General features: G+C 38.5%; 1 protein-coding gene across 4 annotated transcripts in view; it reads right to left on the minus strand.

Moving 5' to 3' along the window:
* Positions 1 to 9727: 9727 nt before the first annotated feature.
* The window catches only part of mcama (melanoma cell adhesion molecule a), an 89094-nt gene continuing 72257 nt past the window's right edge, over positions 9728 to 26564 (minus strand). Inside the window, exons 9-16 of one of the 4 annotated variants that reach the window (XM_068221534.2) lie at positions 25846 to 25961; positions 25600 to 25741; positions 21408 to 21538; positions 21075 to 21222; positions 18247 to 18285; positions 15977 to 16106; positions 13873 to 13987; positions 9728 to 12962 (exon numbers count right to left, since the gene is read on the minus strand). In XM_068221534.2, coding sequence (XP_068077635.1) covers positions 12930 to 12962; positions 13873 to 13987; positions 15977 to 16106; positions 18247 to 18285; positions 21075 to 21222; positions 21408 to 21538; positions 25600 to 25741; positions 25846 to 25961 — 854 coding nt within the window. In that variant the 3' untranslated portion in view covers positions 9728 to 12929. Of the gene's footprint in view, positions 12968 to 13872; positions 14003 to 15976; positions 16107 to 18246; positions 18286 to 21074; positions 21223 to 21407; positions 21539 to 25599; positions 25742 to 25845; positions 25962 to 26564 lie in introns of all 4 variants that reach the window. The other 3 variants (XM_068221535.2, XM_068221533.2, XM_009301889.5) reach the window with 3 other exon arrangements.

Genomic DNA, 26564 nt, shown 5'->3' on the forward strand with positions numbered 1-26564 from the left:
AACCCTTCCTGTCCTGAAAGTGGTGTGACATGACAGACAGACACAATCACAGCGTAAACCACAATGCTTCTTCTGCTCGCTCGCTAGCTCTTCTCCACACGGCCTCAAGCGGCTTGAGCTCCTAATGAGATTACACTCTTTACTCCCAATATACCCCCCTGATCATTTCCAAACTACACAGAGTTGTTCATTTGTCCATCCCATGACCGAAGAGTTGGGTGAATTGTGCCCTTGTAAACTTACCAGTCATTCTGTGAGGAAGTGGGCCAGTGAGGAAAGAGTTGTGCAAGGTTTTTATTTCTGCGGCTGGAGGATGTTACTTTTAACACACGACACAGGATTAGTCTGTTTGCAGCACTTACTGACCTCAGAAAAATCACTGCTACTACCACAAAACACAAATGCAAGTCAGTTCAATTATTCTATTTCCTTTTTCCTCACGTGACGACTGAGTTTTACATTATTGCACATCGGATTTGAAAACCTCTATTCAAACAACTGAAACAAATCACCTCAGATGGTAATGTTGTTTAACAAATAATACATTTTAGGAGAGATTTTTTTTCCGTCATGACAATAACTTTACCCAGGTATTAAAGAATTTTGGCCCAAATCTGGCATAAAGCTGGCACAGCAGGCATTTATCCAGCACTGGCATACAGCATGAGGGGCAAACATGGCTTGGGTTTGGCAGAGGTTGCACTGTTTTTAAGGCGGCAAACAAGACTTGGGCAAAATGTCAAATGTAGTATTTGGCCCAGATGTTATTAATTGATATGTAGGCCACTTAAGTTTGGCCTACCTTGACCCACATTTCAATAATTTTAGAATGAAGAAAAAAAAATCTACCAATCTGGTCACTTTGAGAAAAAGCTGATCTAAAGTGCAATGCTTCATGGGTTTATCAATTTCATTGCAGTCATGACACACCACCAACTTATCTGGCCCTGTTAACGCACACTTAAAGGTTATTAACTTGGCCCAGATGTGGTCCATGTTTGGCCCTTGTCTAGAATTCAGACTTGGTCCAGTCATGTACAGTAATTCACTGCAGCATGTGGGCCAAACAAAAGCTGATTGTTTAGGCCAGAGAAATGTTGCCATGTGGGTATGGTCACATACTGTAAATGCAAGATGTAATTTAAAAATTGTTTGGTCTGTTTTGGAAAGCAAATGCTGTGTTCAAATGTCTGATAAATGTCTTTAAAAGGTGTGCCGAATGAACATTCTATATTTTGAACATCTTATTTTAAACGTCTATTGACATTTGAAATTGACATCTAACAGACGTTTTGCAGATAACGTTGTATATTTTAAACATCTTATTTTAAACCTCTATTTGACATCTGAAATTGATATCTAATAGACGTCTTGCAAATATTCTTCCAGTTTTAAACAAACATCAAATAGAAGTTTTTTTCTGCAATGTGCCTGTGCTACCCAGCCGGCACAGGACATCAACTTGACGTCAAATTGACGTTGTACCCCAACGTCGTGGTACAATCGGGTTTATGTCAAAACCCAATGTCAGAATGAGGTCAGTTTCCAACGTCAGACAGACAGTCACTTTTCCAATGCAACCTAAAACAACCAATTAACCATGTCTAATTATGTTACAGCTTGATTTCTGTCAGACGTTAGATTTTGGTCGCCATACCTGATGAATAAATGTCAGTATTTGACATCAATATGACGCTGGTCTAAGATATTGGCTAGACATTGAATTTTGGTCACCCAACATCACAACATAATATTAGTAGCCTAGTCAAAAGCACATATGATCAAAGCTAATTTCAGGTTATTGTGTTTTATTTCTTGATGACTCTCTGTATTCCTTACTGTACACTTATATTTAAGATACATCTGTAATAATGCTTCAGAAAGGCACATTAACGTAATTTGTTAATTTTTATAAGTTACCTTCAACAATTATTAAATATTCATATTCAGTTGAACTCATTGACCTCATTGTACCCAATTTATTTTATATTTTTCCGATTATATACAGTTTAACCAAAGTTATTTCCCTAATTCTCTGGTGGATAAAAAGATGGATATAGCCTACATAACAACATGATGCATTATATTATTGCGATGACTGACCATCTAATATTCTATGGATTTTTATAAATATAAAATTATTTACATTTATAGAAAATTACATTTTTCTTGTTTTTTAAAAAGCTAATCATCTCCATGACAGACTTAAAGACCACTAAAAGCACAGGTTTCAGTGTTCTCCTGGCCTCTATACCCTTGAGAAGTGTCCTGAGGATGGGGGACGGGCATTAACACAGCTTAGCTATAATCTGAGACAGAGCAAGGTTATTACCGCCCGACAGAGACCTGCAGCAAATAACATGTAATTCTCAAACTTATGCAGCATGCATATTTACAATTCTATAATTTAAATAAAAACATCAGTGTGTGGCCAGAATTGTTCAAGTTCATCCGAAATTTGTGATAGCCATTGGAAATAAATTATGAATAATATAATATATTATAACAAATAATATAATATGTATAATAAATCTTTAGATGGGCCTCCGCTGCGTAAAAACGTGCTGGATAAGTTGGCGGTTCATTCCGTTGTGGCGACCCCGGATTAATAAAGGGACTAAGCCGAAAAGAAAATGAATGAATAAATGAATGAATGTCTGGGCTTATACCAGGGGTATATTTATTTTTAAATGTCTGTGCTTAAATAGCAAAACAGACATTTTGTGTTTGAAAGGGAATGAGCAAAAACAGAAATGATACGAATGTTTCACTGAGCTCAAGCTTTTAATATTTCCCTGTTGTCTGCAAACAAATCCTGTTTCAAGTCAGCTTGAACCAATGTTTGTGATATAAGTGGACGGTAGAGGGCAGCCTTCCTCTAGATTTCTTTCTATTTGACCCAGATATTATTTTGAGGAGGCAAAGTAAGCGGTTATTCTAGGATCGAATTAAATGTATTGCATGATTTTGTTTATGCCCTTCAGACATTTCTGATTATTGTTATAAACAAGAGTGACTAAATCTTTTATAACAGCATTTTTATAACAATTATGTGTCTGGTGTATTTCGGACTGTCTTATTCACAATACGCACTGCAAAATTAAACTCCAAACATCATAGTAATTAAGAACAATATATTTAGTGAGCCTGAATCTCAGACATGCCCTTTGCAAGATGTCATCTCAATAAGATATCATGGAACTCTGATTTGAACAAAGCAATGTCAGCTCAGGAGATTTTTTGTGAGCTGCAGTGCACTTCTGTCCGTCTAGAATCTGAATTCAAGTATCATACTATACTCCACTATATTTCATAAAAACGTTGTTTCTTGTTATTTTGAACTGGAGAAATCATTTGACCAGGATATAGTTCACCAAAAACGGAAAAAATGAAGTAGCCTATTCGGAAGTAGGCTATATGTGTTTTCCTACTATAGAAGTAAATGTTCACCGGGTTTCTAAAAAAAAAAAAAAAAGTCAATATATCTTATTTAGTGTTTAAAATGTGTGTTTGGGGCCACCTAGTAAATTTTCATAATGGGGAAAACTGTTCAGAAATGACCCTGAATGATTCATTTGTTAATTGGGAGCTTTTTCAATTCAAGTCAAGAACTCACTGATATACATCAAATTAATGATTCACTCACTCAAATGATTTTTTTCAGTAGTTAACAAATCACTGATTCATATAATCTGGTCAGAATTAATTGGTGTGTTCCAAATGGGATATCAAGCAGGGGTGTAACAACCAGGGGGATGCATCCCCCTCACTGTTAGAGACAGACCCTTTAGAAACTGGTGATTAATATTAATATTTACACTAACCTTTTTATGAATCTTTAATATTATATGAACGTAAACTTTTTGATCTCATACAGCTGTTCACCCCCAAACCCCACCCACACTGTTAAAATGTCCGCTACACACCTGATATCATGTTTATCATGGCCGCCATATTTAAAATCATGGCTGCCATATTGAAGTTTAGTTTTAAATCGAAGTGCTCAAATCTGGCCACTTCGAATAATTTTGAAAAATATAACTAATGGAATATTTGGAAAATGACCTTTGAGCAGGAAAGTGACACACTGCACTCAGTTTGGCAAGGTTCATTCCTGTTCTAATACCTTTAGAGGCACCTTCCAAAGGGATTAGGGTATAGGATGAGCACTTCTGAATGAAATTGGTAAACAATACACTGATTAAATGATCTTGTCTGTAAGAGTCACTAATGGCTCCCTGATTCAAATGATTTTGTCAGAGCAAGTCTCCAGTTAACAACTCCCTGATTCAAATGATTCAGTCAAAGAGAGGCTCTAGTGAACAACTCCCTGATTAAAATGATCTGGTCAAAGTGAAACTGGGTTTCATTCCCAAGGGCTCATCCCTATGCCCTAATCTTTTCGTAGGCTCCCTCTGAAGGGATCAGAGCATGGATGAACCCTTATAAAACTCACTGTGTGACACCAAACAACTTCCCTGCTCATAGATTTATGGCCCATAGTGTCCATCAGTTGTATCCGTCAAAATCTTTTATTCCAAAGGGCAATTCGAAGTAGCCAGTTTTGAACCCTATTAACGCACTTCAATATGTCGGACATGATTGTTTTCAAACCAAAGTGCTCTTTGAAGGGTGATAAGTCCTATCTGTAACTCGCCGTAAGTCAATTGCTGCGTCCCAATTGGCATACTTTAACTATGTAGAAGTATGTATTTTTTGTGAAGAAAAAGTGCATACTTTTGAGTGTGCAACAGAAGAGTATATGCAAGTTTTAGGACATACTTCTTCCTCATTAACAGATCGATATGTGGCTTATTTACATTCCAATCCAGGCTCATTCTGATAACGTACCCCTATAAACATTTCTGGAGAGCACCAAATACGTCCCAGGAGTAACGTTTCTTGTGGTTTTTGTTTTCTCGAATCCACAAAAGGCCACTGTGTATCCACTGTGTGTCCACAAAAGGCCACTGTGTGCCATTCGTGTCAGGGTTCTGCCACTCTGGTCTTTGTAAATTCTTGTTTTGGTGGCAGAGCTCTGACACTACCCATGTCCGGTCCTGTTTCTGTCTCTGTGTGCGCGCGCGCCGTCGTGGGTGTACGCAGAGTGTGCGCGCTTCTGCTTGACGCGGCCGCGCGCGCGCTCTGAGTCCCTCAGACGCGTGCGCTCCTGTACTCGTGTTTGTGTTTTCGTCTGTCAGCAGCATGGTGTTTCATTCCCAGCGTCTCAGTCTTGTTGGTTTCGGTTTTGGTCGGCGCTGGGATGAAGCATGCATGCTGCATATGTGAGCGCATGGTGAGTGTTTTCATTCATCGTGTGCTCCTGTCTTGCGTCTTTTGTCAAAGCACATGGCTCGGTGTTTACATTGGTCACGTGCTTTTGTCGTGTGCTTCAGTGTTGTGTTATGTGAGCGCATGGCTTGTATTGTCTCTCTGTGTCATGCGCTCTCCCGTCTATTGTCTAGTCCCACCCTCCTTGTTAACCCATATTTAGTTAATTGTGTTCACCTGTGTTTCAATTTACTTTTTTGCTTTATAATCCCCCTCATGTTTTCAGTCCTTTGTCAGTTCGTCGTTGCTAGTTTCCTGTCTTGTTGTGTCCAGCCCTGTCTTGTCCTGCCAGTCCTGCCAGTCCTGCCAGCCCTGTCAAGTTTGTTTTTGCCTTTGTATTCATGTTTTCCCCTTCGGGGTAGTTTTGTTTTGCCTTTTATTTTTATTTTTATTATTAATAAATACCCATTGTTTCGTTGCACTTGAGTCCTCGCTCCTTTTCCCCTCACCGACCGTGACAGTACGAACTGACCAAAGAAGAGGACTCAGCAGAAAAATGGGTAGCTTCCTCTTTCCATCTCCTTTTCTTGGGGGCTCTGTCAAACACCAGCTGCTTCAGGTTGTCCAGGAAATCTCCCTGCAGCAGGGAGAGGTGGACATCAGAAATTTCGCCCACGACTTCCTTGCTGTAGTGGATGGCCTTGAGTATGAGGATAACCTGGACCTCAAGGAGGCATTTAACATCTGCCTAACGGAGCCCCTCAGCCCTGTGGAGATGGAGAGGCTGGAGTACCTGCCATTTTGGCGCTTTGTGTTTAAGCTCCACCAACTCCGCACAAAGCGCCAGCCCACTGACTGCTTCACATATCCATCTGCAGTCAGTGGGGGCCCCAGTCCTCCAATGACCCAGAAACGGCGAAGGAGGAGGAAGACCGGGTCTGCCTTACCTGTTGCCCACCCAGAGGTGACCGAACCTGCTGCAGCCCTTTCAGTTACCATCCTGGCTGCAGCATCACTTACTGAGGCACCCGCAACAGACACTGCACCAGTCCTGCAGGCAGTGGAGTATACTGCAGTGTCTGAAGAGGTGGCCAGCTTCCCGCCACCCAGACCAAGGAAGCGTCGGAGGAGAAAGGGCTCCTCCACCACAACGGCTCCAGCCCCTGAGCGCCCTCCAGTGTCGGCTCCAGCCCCTGAGCGCCCTCCAGTGTCGGCTCCAGCCCCTGAGCGCCCTCCAGTGTCGGCTCCAGCCCCTGAGCGCCCTCCAGTGTCGGCTCCAGCCCCTGAGCGCCCTCCAGTGTCGGCTCCAGCCCCTGAGCGCCCTCCAGTGTCGGCTCCAGCCCCTGAGCGCCCTCCAGTGTCGGCTCCAGCCCCTGAGCGCCCTCCAGTGTCGGCTCCAGCCCCTGAGCGCCCTCCAGTGTCGGCTCCAGCCCCTGAGAGCCCCTCAGTGCCGGTCCCAGTCCGGCTCCTTGCCCTGCCGGCACCACCCAGACGTCAAGCCCTGCCGGCCCCAGCCCGGCTCCTTGCCCTGCCGGCACCTACCAGACGTCTTTCCCTGCCGGCACCTACCAGACGTCTAGCCCTGCCGGCACCTACCAGACGTCTAGCCCTGCCGGCACCTACCAGACGTCTAGCCCTGCCGGCACCTACCAGACGTCTAGCCCTGCCGGCACCTACCAGACGTCTAGCCCTGCCGGCACCTACCAGACGTCTAGCCCTGCCGGCACCTACCAGACGTCTAGCCCTGCCGGCACCTACCAGACGTCTAGCCCTGCCGGCACCTACCAGACGTCTAGCCCTGCCGGCCCCAGCCCGGCCCCTTGCCCTGCCGGCACCTACCAGACGTCTAGCCCTGCCGGCCCCAGCCCAGCTCTTTTCCCTGCCGGCGCCAACCAGACGTCTAGCCCTGCCGGCATCAGCCCGGCTCCTTGCCCTGCCGGCGCCAGCCAGACGTCTTGCCCAGCCGGCCCCAGCCCGGCCCCTTGCCGTGCCGGCACCACCCAGACGTCTTGCTCTGCCGGCCCCAGCCCGGCTCCTTGCCCTGCCGGCCCCAGCCCGGCTCCTTGCCCTGCCGGCCCCAGCCCGGCTCCTTGCCCTGCCGGCCCCAGCCCGGCTCCTTGCCCTGCCGGCCCCAGCCCGGCTCCCTGCCCTGCCGGCTCCCCTCTGGTCTCCAGCCCTGCCGGCTCCCCTCTGGTCTCCAGCCCTGCCGGCTCCCCTCTGGTCTCCAGCCCAGCCGGCTCCCCACAGGCCTCCAGCCCAGCCGGCTCCCCACCGACCTCCTGCCTTGTCTCCCCTGATAGACTCTCCCTGGGTCGTCCCTCCTGCTCCTCCCTGGTGTTCCCTCCCTGCACCCTGGACGGACCCTCCGGCTCCACCCTGGCTCCCTGCCGGGGCCCCCGACCCACTGAATCCACCCTGGACTGTCCCTCCTGATCCTCCCTGGCCTTGCCCTCCCATCCCTCCCTTGTTTGTCTTGTTGAGTCCGGCTTGGCTTCCCTCCCTCCCCCCCTTCATGTCGTCTTGCCTGTTCACTACCCTGTCTTGTGTCTGATGTTGTCTTGTGGTGTTTTTTGTCTGTCTTGTACCTTGTTGGATGTTCCCTTTAGGGACGCCAGGTGGCGTCCCTTTTGGGGGGGGCTAGTGTCAGGGTTCTGCCACTCTGGTCTTTGTAAATTCTTGTTTTGGTGGCAGAGCTCTGACACTACCCATGTCCGGTCCTGTTTCTGTCTCTGTGTGCGCGCGCGCCGTCGTGGGTGTACGCAGAGTGTGCGCGCTTCTGCTTGACGCGGCCGCGCGCGCGCTCTGCGTCCCTCAGACGCGTGCGCTCCTGTACTCGTGTTTGTGTTTTCGTCTGTCAGCAGCATGGTGTTTCATTCCCAGCGTCTCAGTCTTGTTGGTTTCGGTTTTGGTCGGCGCTGGGATGAAGCATGCATGCTGCATATGTGAGCGCATGGTGAGTGTTTTCATTCATCGTGTGCTCCTGTCTTGCGTCTTTTGTCAAAGCACATGGCTCGGTGTTTACATTGGTCACGTGCTTTTGTCGTGTGCTTCAGTGTTGTGTTATGTGAGCGCATGGCTTGTATTGTCTCTCTGTGTCATGCGCTCTCCCGTCTATTGTCTAGTCCCACCCTCCTTGTTAACCCATATTTAGTTAATTGTGTTCACCTGTGTTTCAATTTACTTTTTTGCTTTATAATCCCCCTCATGTTTTCAGTCCTTTGTCAGTTCGTCGTTGCTAGTTTCCTGTCTTGTTGTGTCCAGCCCTGTCTTGTCCTGCCAGTCCTGCCAGTCCTGCCAGCCCTGTCAAGTTTGTTTTTGCCTTTGTATTCATGTTTTCCCCTTCGGGGTAGTTTTGTTTTGCCTTTTATTTTTATTTTTATTATTAATAAATACCCATTGTTTCGTTGCACTTGAGTCCTCGCTCCTTTTCCCCTCACCGACCGTGACAATTCGTGCCTGCTGTTATAACGTAAATCTACCAGAGGTATCCGCAAAAAGGAATGCTGTCATACCGCCTCGTAGCATTTGTTTTAAAGATGAAATGCAGTCATACATTCCTCTGGCTACATAATTCGCGATCTCCAGAATTGTATACAAGGCTACATTTTCAGAATGAGCATATATCGCAACATTCCCTGTCAGTCATCTTGACACATCATCCACATTTCTTTCATTTTTAATTACCTACCTTAATGGAGAAGCAGCAACAGATGAATCTGCTGTTTGTGAGTCTTGCATCCACAAAAAATCTCCTCAGATTTTTGGATAATTCTGCTTTAATAAGTTCATTTCCAAAAACGTCTTTATATAAATTCACGTTGTTAACACATAAATTCACAACAAACTTTGGGTGGAAATGTGTAAACAAACAACAAACATGGCGAGTGCACAAGACTGACCTCTACATTATAAGCTCAACAAGTTTGTAGTTTGTTAACACATCCAAAGTTTGTAGTTCTAAATGAACTCATGTCCATATAAAATTTTGTTATCTGTTAAAACTGTGATATTATGACGCGGTTTCCCTTGCCTTGTTTAAATTGTAAACATAAAAAAAATCTGTTATTTTACGGTTTATTTCTGGCAAAAAAACATAAAATAATGGTCATTAAATTACAGAAATTTACTGTAAAATAACAGACATTAAATAACAGAAATTTACCAGAAATGTAAATTTAAGGAAATTTCTATAATTTAATGTCTGTTATTTTATGGTAAATTTATGTAATTTTACAGCCGTTACTTTAAGTTTTTTTTTGGCTCCCCAGCTGCCAGACATAAGCCGTAAATAATGGATTTTTTAAAAAAGTGTAGCCGTGTTTTGACCCTTGCTTTATTTATTAGTTTGTCATGAACACTCCTTTGAATTAAAGTGTTTTTACTTTGATTCATACAAAATGTTGTATTTGATTTGTACGTCCCCCACTGAAGTTATTCAAGAAGTCAGAGACAACCATTGATTGAATGTCACATCTTTATTTTTTTTGGCAAAAAATTATATGTAAAAAAATGCAAGCATCAAACCACAAGTACTTAATTTACAACCATAAGTGAAATCGAAACATAAACATAGCCTAACTGAGTCTGTGAACAATCTACAATGAGAATATTTAGCTGATGAGGACAGGCAGGGAAAAGGTGCCAGTGTAAATGTGCAGTGGCTCGACAGTGTTCTGACCGTCTTAAATGGCTCGCACTAATATTTAGACAACGTAAAGATTATTTAAAGAAAGAAAGGTGCCTGTGTTACCGCCACATAAACAGAAGCTTTTAAGTGAGCATGACTCCACGAATGCACACACAAAAATGGACAAAAACAGCCTGCTTCTTAGATTTTCAATGGAATTTATCCAAAAAACAAGTCAAGGCTAAAAAAGAATGCATGAGCTATTATCAAATATGAAATGTGGTTTAGTGCGGTAACAATTGTCCTGAAGTTATTAAGGTTCAACTTCCTCTAGCACTGATGAAAATAACATGTGTGTATCTGGTCCTTCTTGAACAGAAGCAAAAGCCACATTCAACAACATGAAACAAGAAAATCTGTACATCAGAACAAATCGCATCGACGAACGCTTTCAAAATGGAACTTTTCGGAAAGTAAAAAGGCTGAAACATTAACCACGTCTCTTTATAAAACATACAATTCTCGAAAAACAAACAAAAAAAATGTTCCCTTCACCAAGTAGACATGCGCCAAACAAACAAGACAACACAAAACGTTTCAGTGTAACTAACGTTGGAGTGAAATGAAGATGCATTTCCGCAGGCACTGCAGTTGAGGCAGAAACAGAGGGAGCTGCAATTCCCCTCAGCAGTCAAAACACAAAAGAGCTACAATTTCCTTTCCTACCAATATTTACAAACAGTACATGAGCTCTGCAGTAGTTGGACTTGGACCGTGCGCACGCTATATTAAGTGTCAGTTCTGTTTTATTGGCCCGGGGCTGGCTGTGTTTATCCATTTGCTGCCAAGTTGGATTGAGTTTCTTAATATCACGAAGAGCTGTGTGTGAAGACTACACATCTGTTATTTCCATGTCTTTACGTGGGTTTCGTAATTATCGGCCTTTGAAACAGAAGTTGGATTTTATTTTTGGTCCACTAGGATTGCCTGGAATATAAGAAGACATGGCATGGCATTTACATAAAAAAAAACAGCTTATGTGGGTCGAACGAAAATCAAAATGTGACTTTTTGTGGCATTAATCGAAGATTGAAAAACTGTAGTATTTTCTTACAGCTTAGAAAAGCACCACTGGAAAGCATCAGGCCACAAATAAGAACAACTGCCAGACGTATTTATAATACTGTATATACATTTTTTCATGGTCTAAAAATGACTGAGGCTCATTCGTGAATCAAGCTGAAAGAATTTGGTCAATTTTATAGTATGTAAATGGTTATATCTAAATTAATTCTACACTGCACGCATTATGTGGCAATCAAAAATGCTGGAGGCACTGGTATATTAATGCTAATGTTCCTAATCTACTTGTTCTGTTGTCAGAAGTAGTGCAAAGAGACTGTTGAGAATATGTGCACTGACATAAACTCAATACATTATGACAGTTATGATGCGTTTTTGTAGGCCAACTTGTAGTTAGTATCAACAAACATGTCTTTTTATAAATGAATTTTCGAATATTAGCACATCATTTGTTTACTTCATGATAATATTCACAAATATTCATGACTTGTGACACTTAATACATTCAAGTTAAAACCTAAATGGAAGCTATAATTGGGGAAGCCTTAAAGAGATAGCACACCCAAAAAAATAATGTCATCATTTTGCCCATTTCAAACACACCTGAACCAATTAATTAGGACCTGAACACCACGTGATAATTACAGGCAGGTGTGTTTGATATGGGTTGCAACTGAAATCTGCAGGAAGGGGGCTCTCCAGGAACAGGGTTGGCCACCCCTGATTTAGTCCTTCTCATCTTGTTCAAAACCTGTTTGAGTTTCCTTCTTCTGTTGAACACAAAGAATATACTAAAGAAAAAAACAGCTATTAACTTCCATAGTATTTTTTGTTCCCACTATTGATATCAGTTGCCGCTTTTTACCAACATTCTTTGAAATATCTAGATTTGTGTTCAACAGAACAAAAATTTTAGTAAAGGTTTTTGAGTGAAGTATCCCTTTAAGAGGATTTTGATTATTCACTTATTCTTGCTTTCACAGGCTAATTTTCTTGCGTTCTTGAAAAAAATAAAAGTTTTATCATAATCGCAACTTAATGACAGTGTAATGAATAAAAATGTTGTGATTTTTACAATAATTATTGTTTTATTCTGCGACAAAATTCACCAAAGTCTGCTGTTGTTGGTACTGTAAACACAACTTTCACACAAATTTGATAGACAGATTGTGATGTGAAAATTCAGTTGGCATGACAAGAAAGACTTTTGAGATCACAAGAAAATTAAGTATTTTTTAAGTTAAATGACTAACCCTAAACATTTAGGGTTGTGACTAAACTAAAATTAGTTGCTTTTTTGTTTTAATCATGCAAAAACAGTTATCGTTTTTTTTTTTTAGATCGAAAGAAAATTAAACTGTAATAATGAAATCAAGAAAGCCAAATATTAATAATAATTGTAATCTAAGACCTCATAGAGCTTTTAAAATAAACAAATCACATCACAGTGGCATAACTTCAACATTTCTGTTTCAGTCCTTATTGTAAAACCTTTAAAGTCTGTTTAGACTAGTGAGTAGATGAGTCTTTACCTGATGTTTAGTGTCCCAGACTACTTTTGGTAGTCCAGTTTTAGCCATTTGTTAGCAATCACTAACCCAGTGGCTTTCTACAAAAACGCAACATCCTGCAGTCTCCAACTCATTGTATATAGACAAGATTTATGACCAATTTACTCTTAATTCAGTTAGCTTAATATCACGACTGAAGCCCATTATTTTTAAACGAGTCGATAGTTGAAGAAAAACATTGAAGAACAGTAGAAAAAAATAGAGAACAATCTTCCTTTATGGATCGGCTTATCCAAGCATGAATTCGGCTGCGCACACACGAGATTTAAAAGTTCAGTCCACTTCACCCAGAGGATTTGGCTGCTCCACAGGACGTCCTCCAGCTCTTGAGACTTGATTTTTTTGGGCCAGCTGGGAGGTACAAATGGCATCTTTACTCATGACAAAACCCCATTTATGATCTCAGGGTGCTGTTCTTTGTAACACGGGGGGAAAAAAACATGGGATAAAGTTAAAATCTTGTGGATCTCCTCGTAATTTCTACGTACTACAGTTAAAGAAACACTCCACTTTTTTGGAAATACGCTCATTTTACAATTCCCCTAGAGTTGAGTTTTACCATTTAGAAGGCATTCAGCCAATCTCAGGGTCTGACGGGAGCACTTTTAGCTTAGCTTAGCATAAATCATTGAATTGGATTAGTCCATTAGCATCTCACTGAAAGAATTACTCATTCATTCATTCATTTTCCTTCGGCTTAGTCACTTATTCATCAAAGGCCACCACAGCGTCATGAACCACCACCTATTCTGGCATAAGTTTTACACAGCGTATGCCCTTCCAGCCACAACCCAGTACTGGGAAAACCCATACACTCTCGCATTCTCATACATTATGGCAAATTTAGTTTATTCAATTCACCTATAGTGCATGTCATTGGATTGTAGGGGAAACCCACCAAACATGGGAAAAACATGCAAACTCCAAACAGAAATGCCAACTGGGCCAGCCGGGACTTCAACCAGTGACCTTAAAAAATTATATTATGCAGCGCTGTTAAACTGTTAGCTAGCTGGGGGCTATTTTTAAATGTTGAATAATATGACTGTGCTTGCTGCAGCTGTTGTACGGCAGCTAAGTTCCTTGATTATTTTGCCAGATTGAGAGAAAATAGCCACCTTTTATTTTCTGTCAGTCTTAGTAAACAAAATCACAAATCTGATTCAATGATTTGTGCTAACCTAAGGGAAGCTAAAAGTGCCCCCGCCAGCCCTTGAGGTCAGCTGAATGGATTCAAAAGTGGTAAAAGTGGTAAAAACTGTTTAACTCTAGTAGATTTAAGGGGACTAGTGGAGTGTTCCTTTAAGTATACATGCTTACCTGATCATTGGGAGGTTTCTTTTCTCCATTGATGCCCTTCAATAGCACAGACTCCTCTGTCTTTTTGGCCTTCATCTCTACGACGATGTCATCTTTGTTAGTCTTCTCTTTGGTGCTGTAGGCATTAATGCTGTAGAGATTAACACACCAGACTACACCATTTGGCTGCACAGATGATTTACTGTATTTGTTAAAGTCACAATTATTAGCCCTCCAATGAAATTTAAATTATTTTAAAATATTCTTCAAGTGCTGTTAAACAAAAAGATTTTTCTCAACATATTTTTAAACAATACTTTTATTGTTTTTACACTTTTTTTATTGTTTTACTTTTATAACGTTGTAATATAATTTCTAAAAACTCTTTGCCATGATGCCAGTTACTAATATTTCACTAGTTATTTTTGCACCGGCATTCAGCTGAAAGTGCAATTTAAAGACTTAAACAGGTTAATTAGGCACATCATTGGCCAACAAGGGCAGAATATTTCTGTGGCCAATTAAAAAATTATAATTTCTTAAGGGCTAATACTATTGACTTTTACATGTATTTTAAAAAGTATAAATGTTTTTATTACACCTAAACTAAAAAGTATAAGACTTTCTCCAGAAGAAAAGCAAATACTGTCAAAAATTTCCCAACACTTGGGAAATATATAAATGTTTTTTATTATTAAAATTAGGAAATAAAAATGGCCAATAATTTTAACTTCAACTATATATATTAGTATTAGAAAAAAGTCCATGCATTATGTGGTTAGTAAGTCTTATAAAAATATCCCTACAAAAAATGTTTGATGAAGTCATGTTAGGAGAAATAAAATAATAAATAGAAATAGAAAATATATCAACATTTTTAATGTTAAAAAGTCTTTAAAATGCTAACTATTGTATTCAACAAAGAATATAGGAAAAGAAAATATGTGTAAGGGTTTTAACTTATTAAGAAATGTTTTTTTGATTATTAAATCATTATATCCTCGGATAGATTGTGATACTGAATTCTGGAGTAATGACATTATATGATAAATACATATTAAATATTTGAGTAATTTTTAGACTATTATTATTAATATATTTATTTACTATTACATATTTAAAATATATTTTAAAATATTGTCAACCTGGTGGTTTATACTTTAAACATTCTAGTAGTATGAATTAACATCAATGTAGTATAAATGAGCATGAATTAAAAACTAACAAGATTTATAAAACATCATTAAGCTAGATTAATACATTATAAAAAATAAATAAATTGTTTATTTATTTAATCTAATCTGAGGGTAAAGTGTTCAATTAAACATGCAACCTATTTTTTTTTTTCCAATAAATGATATTAAAGACAACCAAACACTTGACTTGTAGGATAGCATGCTAATGAATATATACCATGAATATCACAGTCCTTTTTGTTATAAAGCTTTTTCTGTCTTAGAACCCCACATTTTTATTATTAAGAATTCATTTGGATTTGAATTTATTTAAATTTAATGACATGATTTTGTTTTGGTTTCTACTTGCTAAAGTACTCTGTTGTTAGATGTATTAAGTAAAGAATAACTTTTGGACTATTGGGGAAAAAACAGTGCTCAAGATTACCCCTTATTATTCCTTTCCTCAATGTTATTCATATTTTTGATTATACAATTTTTAAAAATTCAGTTTAACTTCGTTTTTATTATTTATTTTTCATTCTTACATGGTTTGTCTCTAAAAAAATCATGATGACCAATTAAATCAAACATATATTATTAGTCTGGTTTAATATTCGAATTAAATTAAATAATACAAATGCATTATATAACAAAAAAAATGAGACGTCTTTATGGAATCAATGGATTTATTATTGGACTTATTTTTAAATGCTTCCATATTTGAAAGAATACGTGTACTTTCATTCAGACAGAGGCATAATCCAACTGTTTAAAAATGACAGTAAAACATAAAAATGTTACAACAGATTAACTTTTTTATTATTTTATTTGTTATTTTTTTACATTTGAATTTTTTTATTACTGTTTGTACTGTATATTTTTAAATGTAAATTTATTGATTAGTGTAAGTGCACAATTGAGTAATAAAACACTAAAGTATTACATACATTTCTTGCTTGCCTGAGCGTCCACACAGCAACTTGCCCTTTTTATACAGGAAGTAGAAAACACTGCCCAGGATTGCCAACAATAGGATGCTTACAATAATCACCACAATAATCACTCCACTATTATCCACTGGGAAAAGAGAAAACACGTCAATATTAGCATAAAAAAATCAACTATTAGCATTTCAACAGCACAATATCGAAAGCTGACCTATGGAAAAACAAATGACAGATATGACATGCAATACAATATTTGTATTTCACATTTATAAAACATATGTACTATATGCAACATATATTTTATAATATTGCAAAAATGGCTGTTTGCATATTTTTATTGAAAGTACAGTTGAAGTCAGAATTATTAGCCCCCCGGTTTGTTTTTTCTTCAATTTCTGTTTAACAGAGAGAAGATTTTTTTCAACACATTTCTAATCATAATAGTTTTAATAACTCATTTCTAATAACTGATTTATTTTATCTTTGCCATGATGACAGTAAATAATATTTTACTAGATATTTTTCAAGACACTTCTAAACAGCACATAGTGACAATTAAAAGCTTAACTAGGTAACTGAGGTTAACTAGGCAGGTTATGCTAATTAGGCAAGTTATTGTATTATGATGGTTGTTCTGTAGACAATCTGAAAAAAATATATCTTAAAGGGGCTAATAAAATTTACCTTAAAATGTATTTTAACAATTTAAAAACTTTTTTATTTAAGCCGAAATAAAACAACTAAGACTAAAACTATTATCAGACATACTGTGAAAATGTTCTTGCTCTGTTAAACATCATTTGGGAAATATATATAAATAAAAAAATCTAAAGGGGGCACATAATTCTGAATTCAATTGTGTGTGTGTGTGTGTGTGTGTGTGTGTGTGTGTGTGTGTTTGTGTGTGTGTGTGTGTGTGTGTGTGTGTGTGTGTGTGTGTGTGTGTGTGTATATATATATATATATATATATATATATATATATATATATATATATATATATATATATATATATATATATATATATATATATATATTAGTGCTGGACAAACATTAATTGCGATTAATCATATCCAAAATAAAATTCTGTTTTGACATAATATACAGTGTGTGTGTACACATGCATACTTGAGTGTATATATATATATATATATATATTGTACATACACACACACACAAAGGACACAAACATGTCAAAACAAACTTTTATTTTGAATAGGATTAATCGCGTATACTAACATATATATAATTCCAATAAAAATATGTAAATAGCCATTTTTGCAAAGATATGTTGAAATATATGTATTTAGCTAGTTTATGTAAATGTTTTTGCTAACAAAGTAGTAATTTCAATAGTTAAAAAAAAACTTAACAGTCAGTTTTGCAATATTTTGAAAAATATATTGCATATATGACATATTTTATATACAGTATGTGAAATCCAAGAATGAACTTGAATGTTGTATGTAATTTGCATATATTTAAATATATCAGATTTCTATATGGGCACTATAACTTCAAGCTGAAATGCAAGAAAATCAGCTTTCAGCCAAAATAAAAAGGTGAAATACAATACTAGATGTCAAAAAGAGCCCTGAAGGACGCATGAGACTGCACTTTTGAACAATAGCTGGAAGATTTGAATGTAAAAAGTACCACATGACGTGAACAATGTCTTTTTGGTATAAACATACAATCAGGGTGTAAGACGGAACAAGAGACTCATAAGCCTCAGAGTCAAATAAAGCAAATGAAGGAGCAGCGATGAGAGGACACGTCATCAAGAGTTAAAAATAAACACAGAGAGACGACGAACAATTGTCTAGGAATGAATTTTATGAGTTAAATCTAGTCAATAAAGCAGCGGGTCACAAACCACAGCGTTCGCTATAATACTTTACCAGTCTCAGCAGCAGCCCAGCACATCAAAACAGTAGTTAAAATATTCGCATACAGCTAATTATACATTCATCTTGGAAAACATTCAGCCCCTGCTATCTGAAGTAATGTCTGCTTCAATTTTTGCTCGCTTTTTTTTGCTCTATGACTTTTCTTCACACAGAATTTTAAATATGCCCAGAGGCCGACACGAAGAGCCAAGCTAACCGAGCTTCGCCATAGAAATCTATGAATTATTCAAGGACGTTAGATGATCTTTCATTGTTTGCTCGGATTTTGCAGGGATGAAATGGACTGGGTGTTGATTTAAAACTTACAATCTGTTCTGACAGACATTTACAAACTGACGGATAATGAAAATAAATGTGTTACCTGAAGTTTTTCTAGCCGTCGGAGTCTGGAGGAAAGGAACTGAGGGAAAACAAATTAGAACGTTAGCATTAACAAGCAATGATATTAGAAAAATATCCTATTCACTGTGACAGCGCCTCATTTAATGTTCAAAATAAATGACATGATAAAAATGCATTAAAATCTGATGAGATATTTGATGCTTTTATTTAAAAAATACAATAAAATGTTTTTAAAAATAAATTAATACTTTGCTTTGGCAAGAAGACATTAATAGAATCAAAAGTGACTTTCTTATAGAAATGATTTTCTTATGAATGCTGTTCTTTTGAGCTTCCTGTTCATCAAAACATCCTAAATATTCTGTTTAACAGTTTTAATATGCAAACCTAAAAGTAACATTTAACATTATCTTCTATATCCTCTGGGTGCTCCGGTTTCCCCCACAGTCCAAAGACATGCGCTGTAGGGGAATAACATGAACTAAATTGGCAGTAGTGTATGAGTGTGTGTGTGAATGTGAGAGTATATGGGTGTTTCCTGGTACTGGGTTAACTTATATTATTGAATGACAATGTATGTGCACATTTTAAAAATAATACAAATGAATGTATTACATTTATATAAATAAACATAAATAATAACAACTTTACACTTGTAAATCTTAATGCATTTTCCACTTGACAATTCTCTCTTTATGTTTTTGTTTTATTCTGTAAACTGATGATATTTATTTATAATTTATTTATTTAATATTCTATTTATAATTATTTCTAATTATAAATGGTGTAATTAAAAATATATACCTTTTGCATAAAATAGTTTCCAGTCATGTTTATATTCAATTTTTAATAAATTAGATGTAAGTAATCTATATTTGATGTAATAACCCTAATTTTTAATCATAACACATGAAAATATAATTTATTCTGACCAGTTTTTTCGAAAAAAAAAAAAAGCTGTAAATTACTATATTTTCTTTGAAATTGGTAAGCAATACTAGACCATCGTAGATACTTAAACAGATAACTCAAAAATCCAGTAAATCTACAAAAAAAATAGAATTTTCGAATGGTCTTTTAATTTATTTTCTGACCCATTGTTTAACTTGGTATCTCTTTACCTACTTTACATGAAGTGTCATCAACTATGTACTAATATTTAAATAAATTATTTAATATAAAACATGTACTGTGTAGATATAATTATATCAGTAAATAATTTCTGTAAACACATCTGTAATTAACCCTAAAACTACCTGTACCGATTAACCAAACTGTAAACCAACAGTACAATGCAAAAAGTGATTAACTGAGTAAAGAATTGAGTTAACCCACTGCCTTAAAAGCAGGGTGGTTTGGGGGGACTGACCCCCTAATTAAGGCTTGTTCCCCCTTGAAAGGATGTATGGAGGGGTCTCTTTGAATCTGAGAAAAAGTTCACTCTGATCTATTTTAAATAATAATCTCAGCAGGCGTACAACACCATAAGACGTTAATAGTAGGTTAGATTTAGGTCATGATGTCAGGTGACCAAAATTCAATGTCTAGCCAGCATCTAAGGACAACGTTATATTGACGTCCAATAACAATATCAAATTAGGTTGATATTTGGTTGATTTTAGGTTGTTTTGGAAAGTGACCAAAATCCAACATCTGATAGATGTCATAGTGGTAATTTCCAACAACGTCAATGTGTAACATGATTAGATGTTGATATTTGGTTGACTTAAGGCTGGACTTTGGACATTGACGTCGGCCTGACATTGGGTTTTGACGTCAACCCGATTTTCATTTTCAAACAAAATCCAAAGTTTCCAAACCGTTGAGGTGTAACGGAGGCCAGCTAGTGAGTGCTTTGCAGGTAAACCTCACTCACAGACGCTAAAGGCCATAGTCTTTAGCCTCCTTGGTAGAGCAACCGACTCCCATGCGGAAGGTCGCCGGTTCAATACCAGTTCGGAGCGGGTTGGGTGGCGTAGGACCGGCAGGGTTACATTGGTGCCGTGACCCGGATGGTAGTGAGGTTTAGGGAGGTTAGTGTAACGGAGGCCAGCTAGAAAGTGCTGTGCAGGTAAACCTCACTCCTCTGACCTCTAAAGGTGCTCTAGCAACAAACGCTAGTGGCCATGGTCTTTAGCCTCCTTGGTAAAGCAACCGACTCCCATGCGGAAGGTCGCCGGTTTGAAACCAGCTCGGAGCGGGCTGGGTGGCGTAGGACCGGCGGGGTTACAGAGGCACAACTTCAATATGAAATCATGTTGACGTTCTGTGCCTGCTGGTATGTTAATAAATAAAATTATAGATATCCATTTGACCACCCCAATAACAGTTCATACCATGCAAAAAAAAAAAAAAGTCATTCAACAGTCTGAAACTGGCAGATTTAAAGCACCGATAGACACTAAGAGTTCACAAAACTGATTTCTCACAAAATAGGTGCTTGTTTCTACATGTCCCCTAAAAGTAAAGTCAAATTTGATGCATAGTTTGTATAGTTTGACCTAAAGTAAGCCGAAATTAGCTTATCAGGTGAGAATACGCTAAATAGCCTATCCCACAAAACACTGAAGCCTTAACCACATTTTATTAATAAATTTGATGTAACTTAAATAAATACACACAAACTCCACACAGAAATATGCAAACTCCACACAGAAATGCCAACTGACCCAGTTGAGTCTAGAACCAGTTTAGCTGAAACAATGTATTGAAGCATGGCACAATAAGTACACAGTACCTAACAATTAAAACCCAATAAGTACTGTAGGTAAATACATCTAATAAAAAATGTGCATTTGGCAAGACATGCCCTGTTTTTCGGTGTAAATAAGCACAATTGACTCTTACTGCTCTTGATGTTGTAAATCTTAGTCTCGATTCCAAAGTCATTTGTTGAATTGCAGATGGCGACAGTGTCAGTGGTAACTTTGAGCGTCACAACACTGTGAATGCGATCCTCCGTCTCTTTTTTATCAACCTCTCTCCAACTTTGAGACTAAATCACACACACACACACACACACACACACACACACACACACACACACACACACACACACACACACACACACACACACACACACACACACACACACACACACACACACACACACATAGAACAAAGGGTCAGTCTGAGCTCAGTGTAATGCGAGTGGAGAACTGAAAGTAAATCTGTGTATACCTGACTGCCAGTGATGCTCCAGGTGATGGCGGGACGGGGATAACCTCTCACCTCACAGGTCAAATTCACCCAAGCCCCGACCTTCTCCATCAGCTCAAAGTCCCTCTCCGCATCCTTTATCTGAGGAGCACCTGGAGGAACACACACTCGACGGTCAAATGCTTGTTTCTTAAAAAAGATTCAATCCAAGAGAGGGGCCCTTGGAGAGCCAAGGCTGGATCTTTTGATTAAAAATAGAGCAAACCAGCACTTTTGTGAAAAATTTCTATTTGAATGTGTATAAAAAATTCATTATCCCAGTTGATTTATTTAATATATTTTCAGCAGTCATTGCTCTGTTCTTTAGTGTCACAAGATTCTTCAGTCTTTGTTTGGTGGCACTCTTTTGTTTAGTCTCCTTTTGTCTCTCTTGGACTGTGCACTTTCTAGTCTTTGCCTCTTGTGTGTTCTACACTATCCTCTTGTCCATCAGAAATGTACAGAGGCTTTCTCAGGGTTGTTGATAATGAGAATAATTTTTATTATTTATTAAATTTCCCATTAATTGTATTTTGTTCACATCTACCCCTACCCCAACCCTAAACCCAACCGTCTCAGTAATGTAAAAACAGATCTGGATCTGAAGTCTTTTCTAATAGTATAGCTGATTAACCACAATAATTATTGATATTATTGAATAAGTTTCCCATTAGTTGTATTTTATTAACGTCTACCCCAACCCTAAAACTAACCATCAAAGTAATGTAAAAACAGTATTGTACCGAGTATTATTTATGTTATTTATTAAATTACCCAATAAATTGTATTTTTAAACATCTACCCCATCCCAACCCTAAACCTAACCGTTACAGTATTGTAAAAACAGTATTGTATCAAGTATTTTTTATGTTGTTTATTAAATTACCCAATAAATTGTATTTTTTAATGTCTATCTCTACTCCAACCCTAAACCCAACCGTCACAGTAATGTATGAATGTTAATTATTGTTATACAGTGTCACAAAAGTGATGCTCCGCAGCTGTGTGTATCCGCACACAGTTCACACTTAGATTGATTACTGTTAGCAGGTTTGGCATGCTGTCCCGGGAGAGAACCCTGAGCTCGAAGATAGTTGAGCCCAGGGCTCCCACCAGGTCCATAGAGCATGTGAGGGGAGTACGAGATCAGGTGGTTCTTGAGAGCTCCCCTGTGGTAAAGGAGGAAAGGAGGAGAAGGGGTGGATGGAGGGTTTCTTCGGAAAACGAAGATAAGGGAGTAGTTCTAGCAAGGCTACTTATAGTGAGTTTGGATTAATTTAATTGGCTAGCTAATGAATGTAGATGGGTGGCCAGCTGCGGTCAATCATATCACATGCTCCTCTCGAAATTAGTTTGTGATTCTTTACTTACAGTTTCTCAGGAAGGGGCTCAAATGTAAAATAAAACAAAAATAAAAGGGAATATATTACTATATAGTGGCGACCAAAAAAAAAAAACTTTTTTTATAAATAACGTAATCTTTATTGCTCCAAGTTGAAAAATTTTGTTTTAGGTGGTACAGTTTTTAAAAAATAAGGTCATAAAACAAGGGCGTAGATTTGCTCTTCACATTTGTGGGTACATACAACCCTAGAGCTGCATTGAACAGCACAAATTCTGTTTTGTGCTTTGAAAAAACACAAATAAAGTACTTAATAATATAAAATAAACACATTTAATTATACAAATAACTCTAGTAACACAATTTACATTAGTCAATTTACATGAGTTTACTGCAGTCGGACTTTAAGGAGGTATGAATGTTGAGAAATTTTTGAGAGGTGTTAGACGCAATATAACTGTTTTGTCCAGATTATTGTTTCTCATATTCATGGAGGCCAAAACCAAAACCTAGTTTTTAACAACTGCACAGCCTTGGTTAATCGTATTACAGTGAACTCATAGCAAACTTGACTTGACTGTGCACGTGTACTAAAAGTTACTAAGGCCGTACTCACACTATGTACAGTTGCCTCGAACCGGGCCAAAGCACGCTTGTCTCTCCTACAGTCTCCCCCGACGGCCCGCACTCACACTACAATCGGGCCTGGGCACGCTTACGTCATCGATGCTGCGCTGTTCAGTAAGCGCTCTCTCTCAGCACAGAGGAGATTTCTCTATTTGTATCGTTTTAGTCATTTGATATGCAGTGACATGCATATGACACGTAGTCAGATATCTTACTGAAAAGATATGCCACTTTTGGTGCTCATAAACAATCATAAAGCCCTCGTGCTGCAGGAAAGAGGAGGTTTGCTGAAGGCGCGCAGCTGTTGTGCAGTGAGGGGTTTGCGTCTTTAATAATCTACGGCAGTTTGCGTTCATTGAACAGTATAAGATTGATTAATAAAATCCATATGAAACAGTCCCTTAAAGTCACGTCTCGTTTTCAGTTTCGGGCCCAAGTGAACCGCGCTCAGGCCCACCTCCTCCAACCCGATTCAGCGCACTCACACTTCTCAAACGATCCGGGAAACGGGCCTGTGCACGGTTCGGATAGCATAGTGTGAGTACGCCCTAAGGGTTGACGAAGCTTTATTTTACTTTGAAGTTGATTAAATTATTTGGACATTTCAGCAATTGTTGGATATTGGTGGGGACACGTCCCCTCCGTCCACGCCAATTCTACGCCCTTGTCACAAAAACCCTTTATTTTGCAGAAAACATAGTGACAAAGCAGCGATGACAAAGTAATTAGACTAAATAACTAAACATAATTAGAAAAAAAGTTGCCACAAATAGCCAAGTGGTTAGTGCATTAACACATAGTTCACGGCGACCCAAGTTTGATTTCCGGCTCGAAGTCCTTTGCTGATCCTTCCTCTATCTCTGCTCCCCACATTTTCCTGTCTGTAAATCTCCACTGTTCTATCAATATAAAGGTAAAACTAAAAAAAATGTTTTAAAAAAAGCAATACTGCAGAAAGATAAAAGCGAACATTTCTGAAGGCTACATCAGTCAAAAATTTGTAAAAAGTGTAAAAAACATTGCTTTGAATGACATCAGCACATCTGCAGCCACATTACATCACAAGTCTCTTATAGACATTAGTTTCTCACAGGACATCACAAGCATCTCACACACATCACTAGTCTCTCACAGGACATCACAAGCATCTCACAGACATCACTAGTTTCCTACAGGACATCACAAGTATCTCACAGACATCACTAGTCTCTTACAGGACATCACAAGTATCTCACAGACATCACTAGTCTCTTACAGGACATCACAAGTATCTCACAGACATCACTAGTCTCTTACAGGACATCACAAGTATCTCACAGACATCACTAGTCTCTTACAGGACATCACAAGTATCTCACAGACATCACTAGTCTCTTACAGGACATCACAAGTATCTCACAGACATCACTAGTTTCCTACAGGACATCACAAGTATCTCACAGACATCACTAGTCTCTTACAGGACATCACAAGTATCTCACAGACATCACTAGTTTCCTACAGGACATCACAAGTATCTCACAGACATCACTAGTCTCTTACAGGACATCACAAGTATCTCACAGACATCACTAGTTTCCTACAGGACATCACAAGTATCTCACAGACATCACTAGTCTCTTACAGGACATCACAAGTATCTCACAGACATCACTAGTCTCTTACAGGACATCACAAGTATCTCACAGACATCACTAGTTTCCTACAGGACATCACAAGTATCTCACAGACATCACTAGTCTCTTACAGGACATCACAAGTATCTCACAGACATCACTAGTTTCCTACAGGACATCACAAGTATCTCACAGACATCACTAGTCTCTTACAGGACATCACAAGTATCTCACAGTACATCACAAGTCTCTCACAGGACATCACAAGTCTCTCATAGTACATCACAAGTCTCTTAAAGACAACACTAGTGTCTTACAAAAATCAATCAGGCTTAGTTCAGAACTCTGGGCCGGCCAGTACATTATTTATGTCTTCAGCTCCAAGGATCTGCTTTACACATTTTGTTCATCGAGACACGTTGTGGACAAAACAATTATTACAAAAACAATGTGAAGCATGTGTGTGAGCCAAACCAACTATCCTTTGCATACAGTGCTGATGACGAAACACATAAGTGTAAAAACCTCCTCCTAAGAGCCTCCTTGATGACCTCTGTCTGTTTTAAATACTTGATGTGCTTTTGCTTACCCTGCACGATGATATGGACCGAGCCGCTGGTCAGCAGGCCTGGAAGAGACGGTACAGTGACCTCACAGTCGTACCGTCCAGCTGTGTCAAACGTGGCGTCCTGCAGCTGCATTATGTGTCCTCTTCCAACCTCAAGCCCTTTCTACACACAAACAAACATGTGCAAACAAACTGAATGAGGAACGGATGGGCTGCACTAAACAGAAGGTGGAAGACTCAAGGAATGTGTCTAGACTGCAGGGTTACCTTAAACCACACAGTGGAGGTCTCTAAAGAGGACAGGGCATTGCAGGTGGCGGTCAGACTCTCTCCTTTCAGCATGACCTCTGAGTCTTTGGGCACCACCACAGCTGGATCCAGATCTGAACACACACACACACACACACACACACACACACACACACACACACACACACACACACACACACACACACATACATACATACACACACACATACACACACACACACAAAAGCGTTGAATTGGTGGAGAAAAACAAATCTTTCCCTGGGAATAATATTAATCAAATATAAAAAATATACAGTATTGTGTAAAAGTTTTAGGCCACTAGTGTTTTCATTTATCAGCAAAAAAAAGTGTTTAGGTCAATGATTTATATATATATATATATATATATATATATATATATATATATATATATATATATATATATATATATATATATAGACCACTTCAATGTGGTAATGTCATTGGCCCATAAACATTTCCTGCTTGTTGTCAAACTATTTCATAACTGTAACAATAGGCAATTCAATCATAACTTAATGTTAAAACAGCCAATATAACATTATTTTTCAATATGTGGAGCTTTTTGGATTCTCGGAAGTTGTAGAAATAAAAAAATGTAAAACAGGAAATATGTTGTGACCATTGTTTCTGTTTACATGCCTCAAAATGGTCAATAGTAATAACTTTGTTGATAACTTACTAAAAGCTTCTTGTAA

The sequence above is a fragment of the Danio rerio genome, chromosome 5 (genome assembly GCF_049306965.1).
Source record: "Danio rerio strain Tuebingen ecotype United States chromosome 5, GRCz12tu, whole genome shotgun sequence".
NCBI classification, from domain to species: domain Eukaryota; kingdom Metazoa; phylum Chordata; class Actinopteri; order Cypriniformes; family Danionidae; genus Danio; species Danio rerio.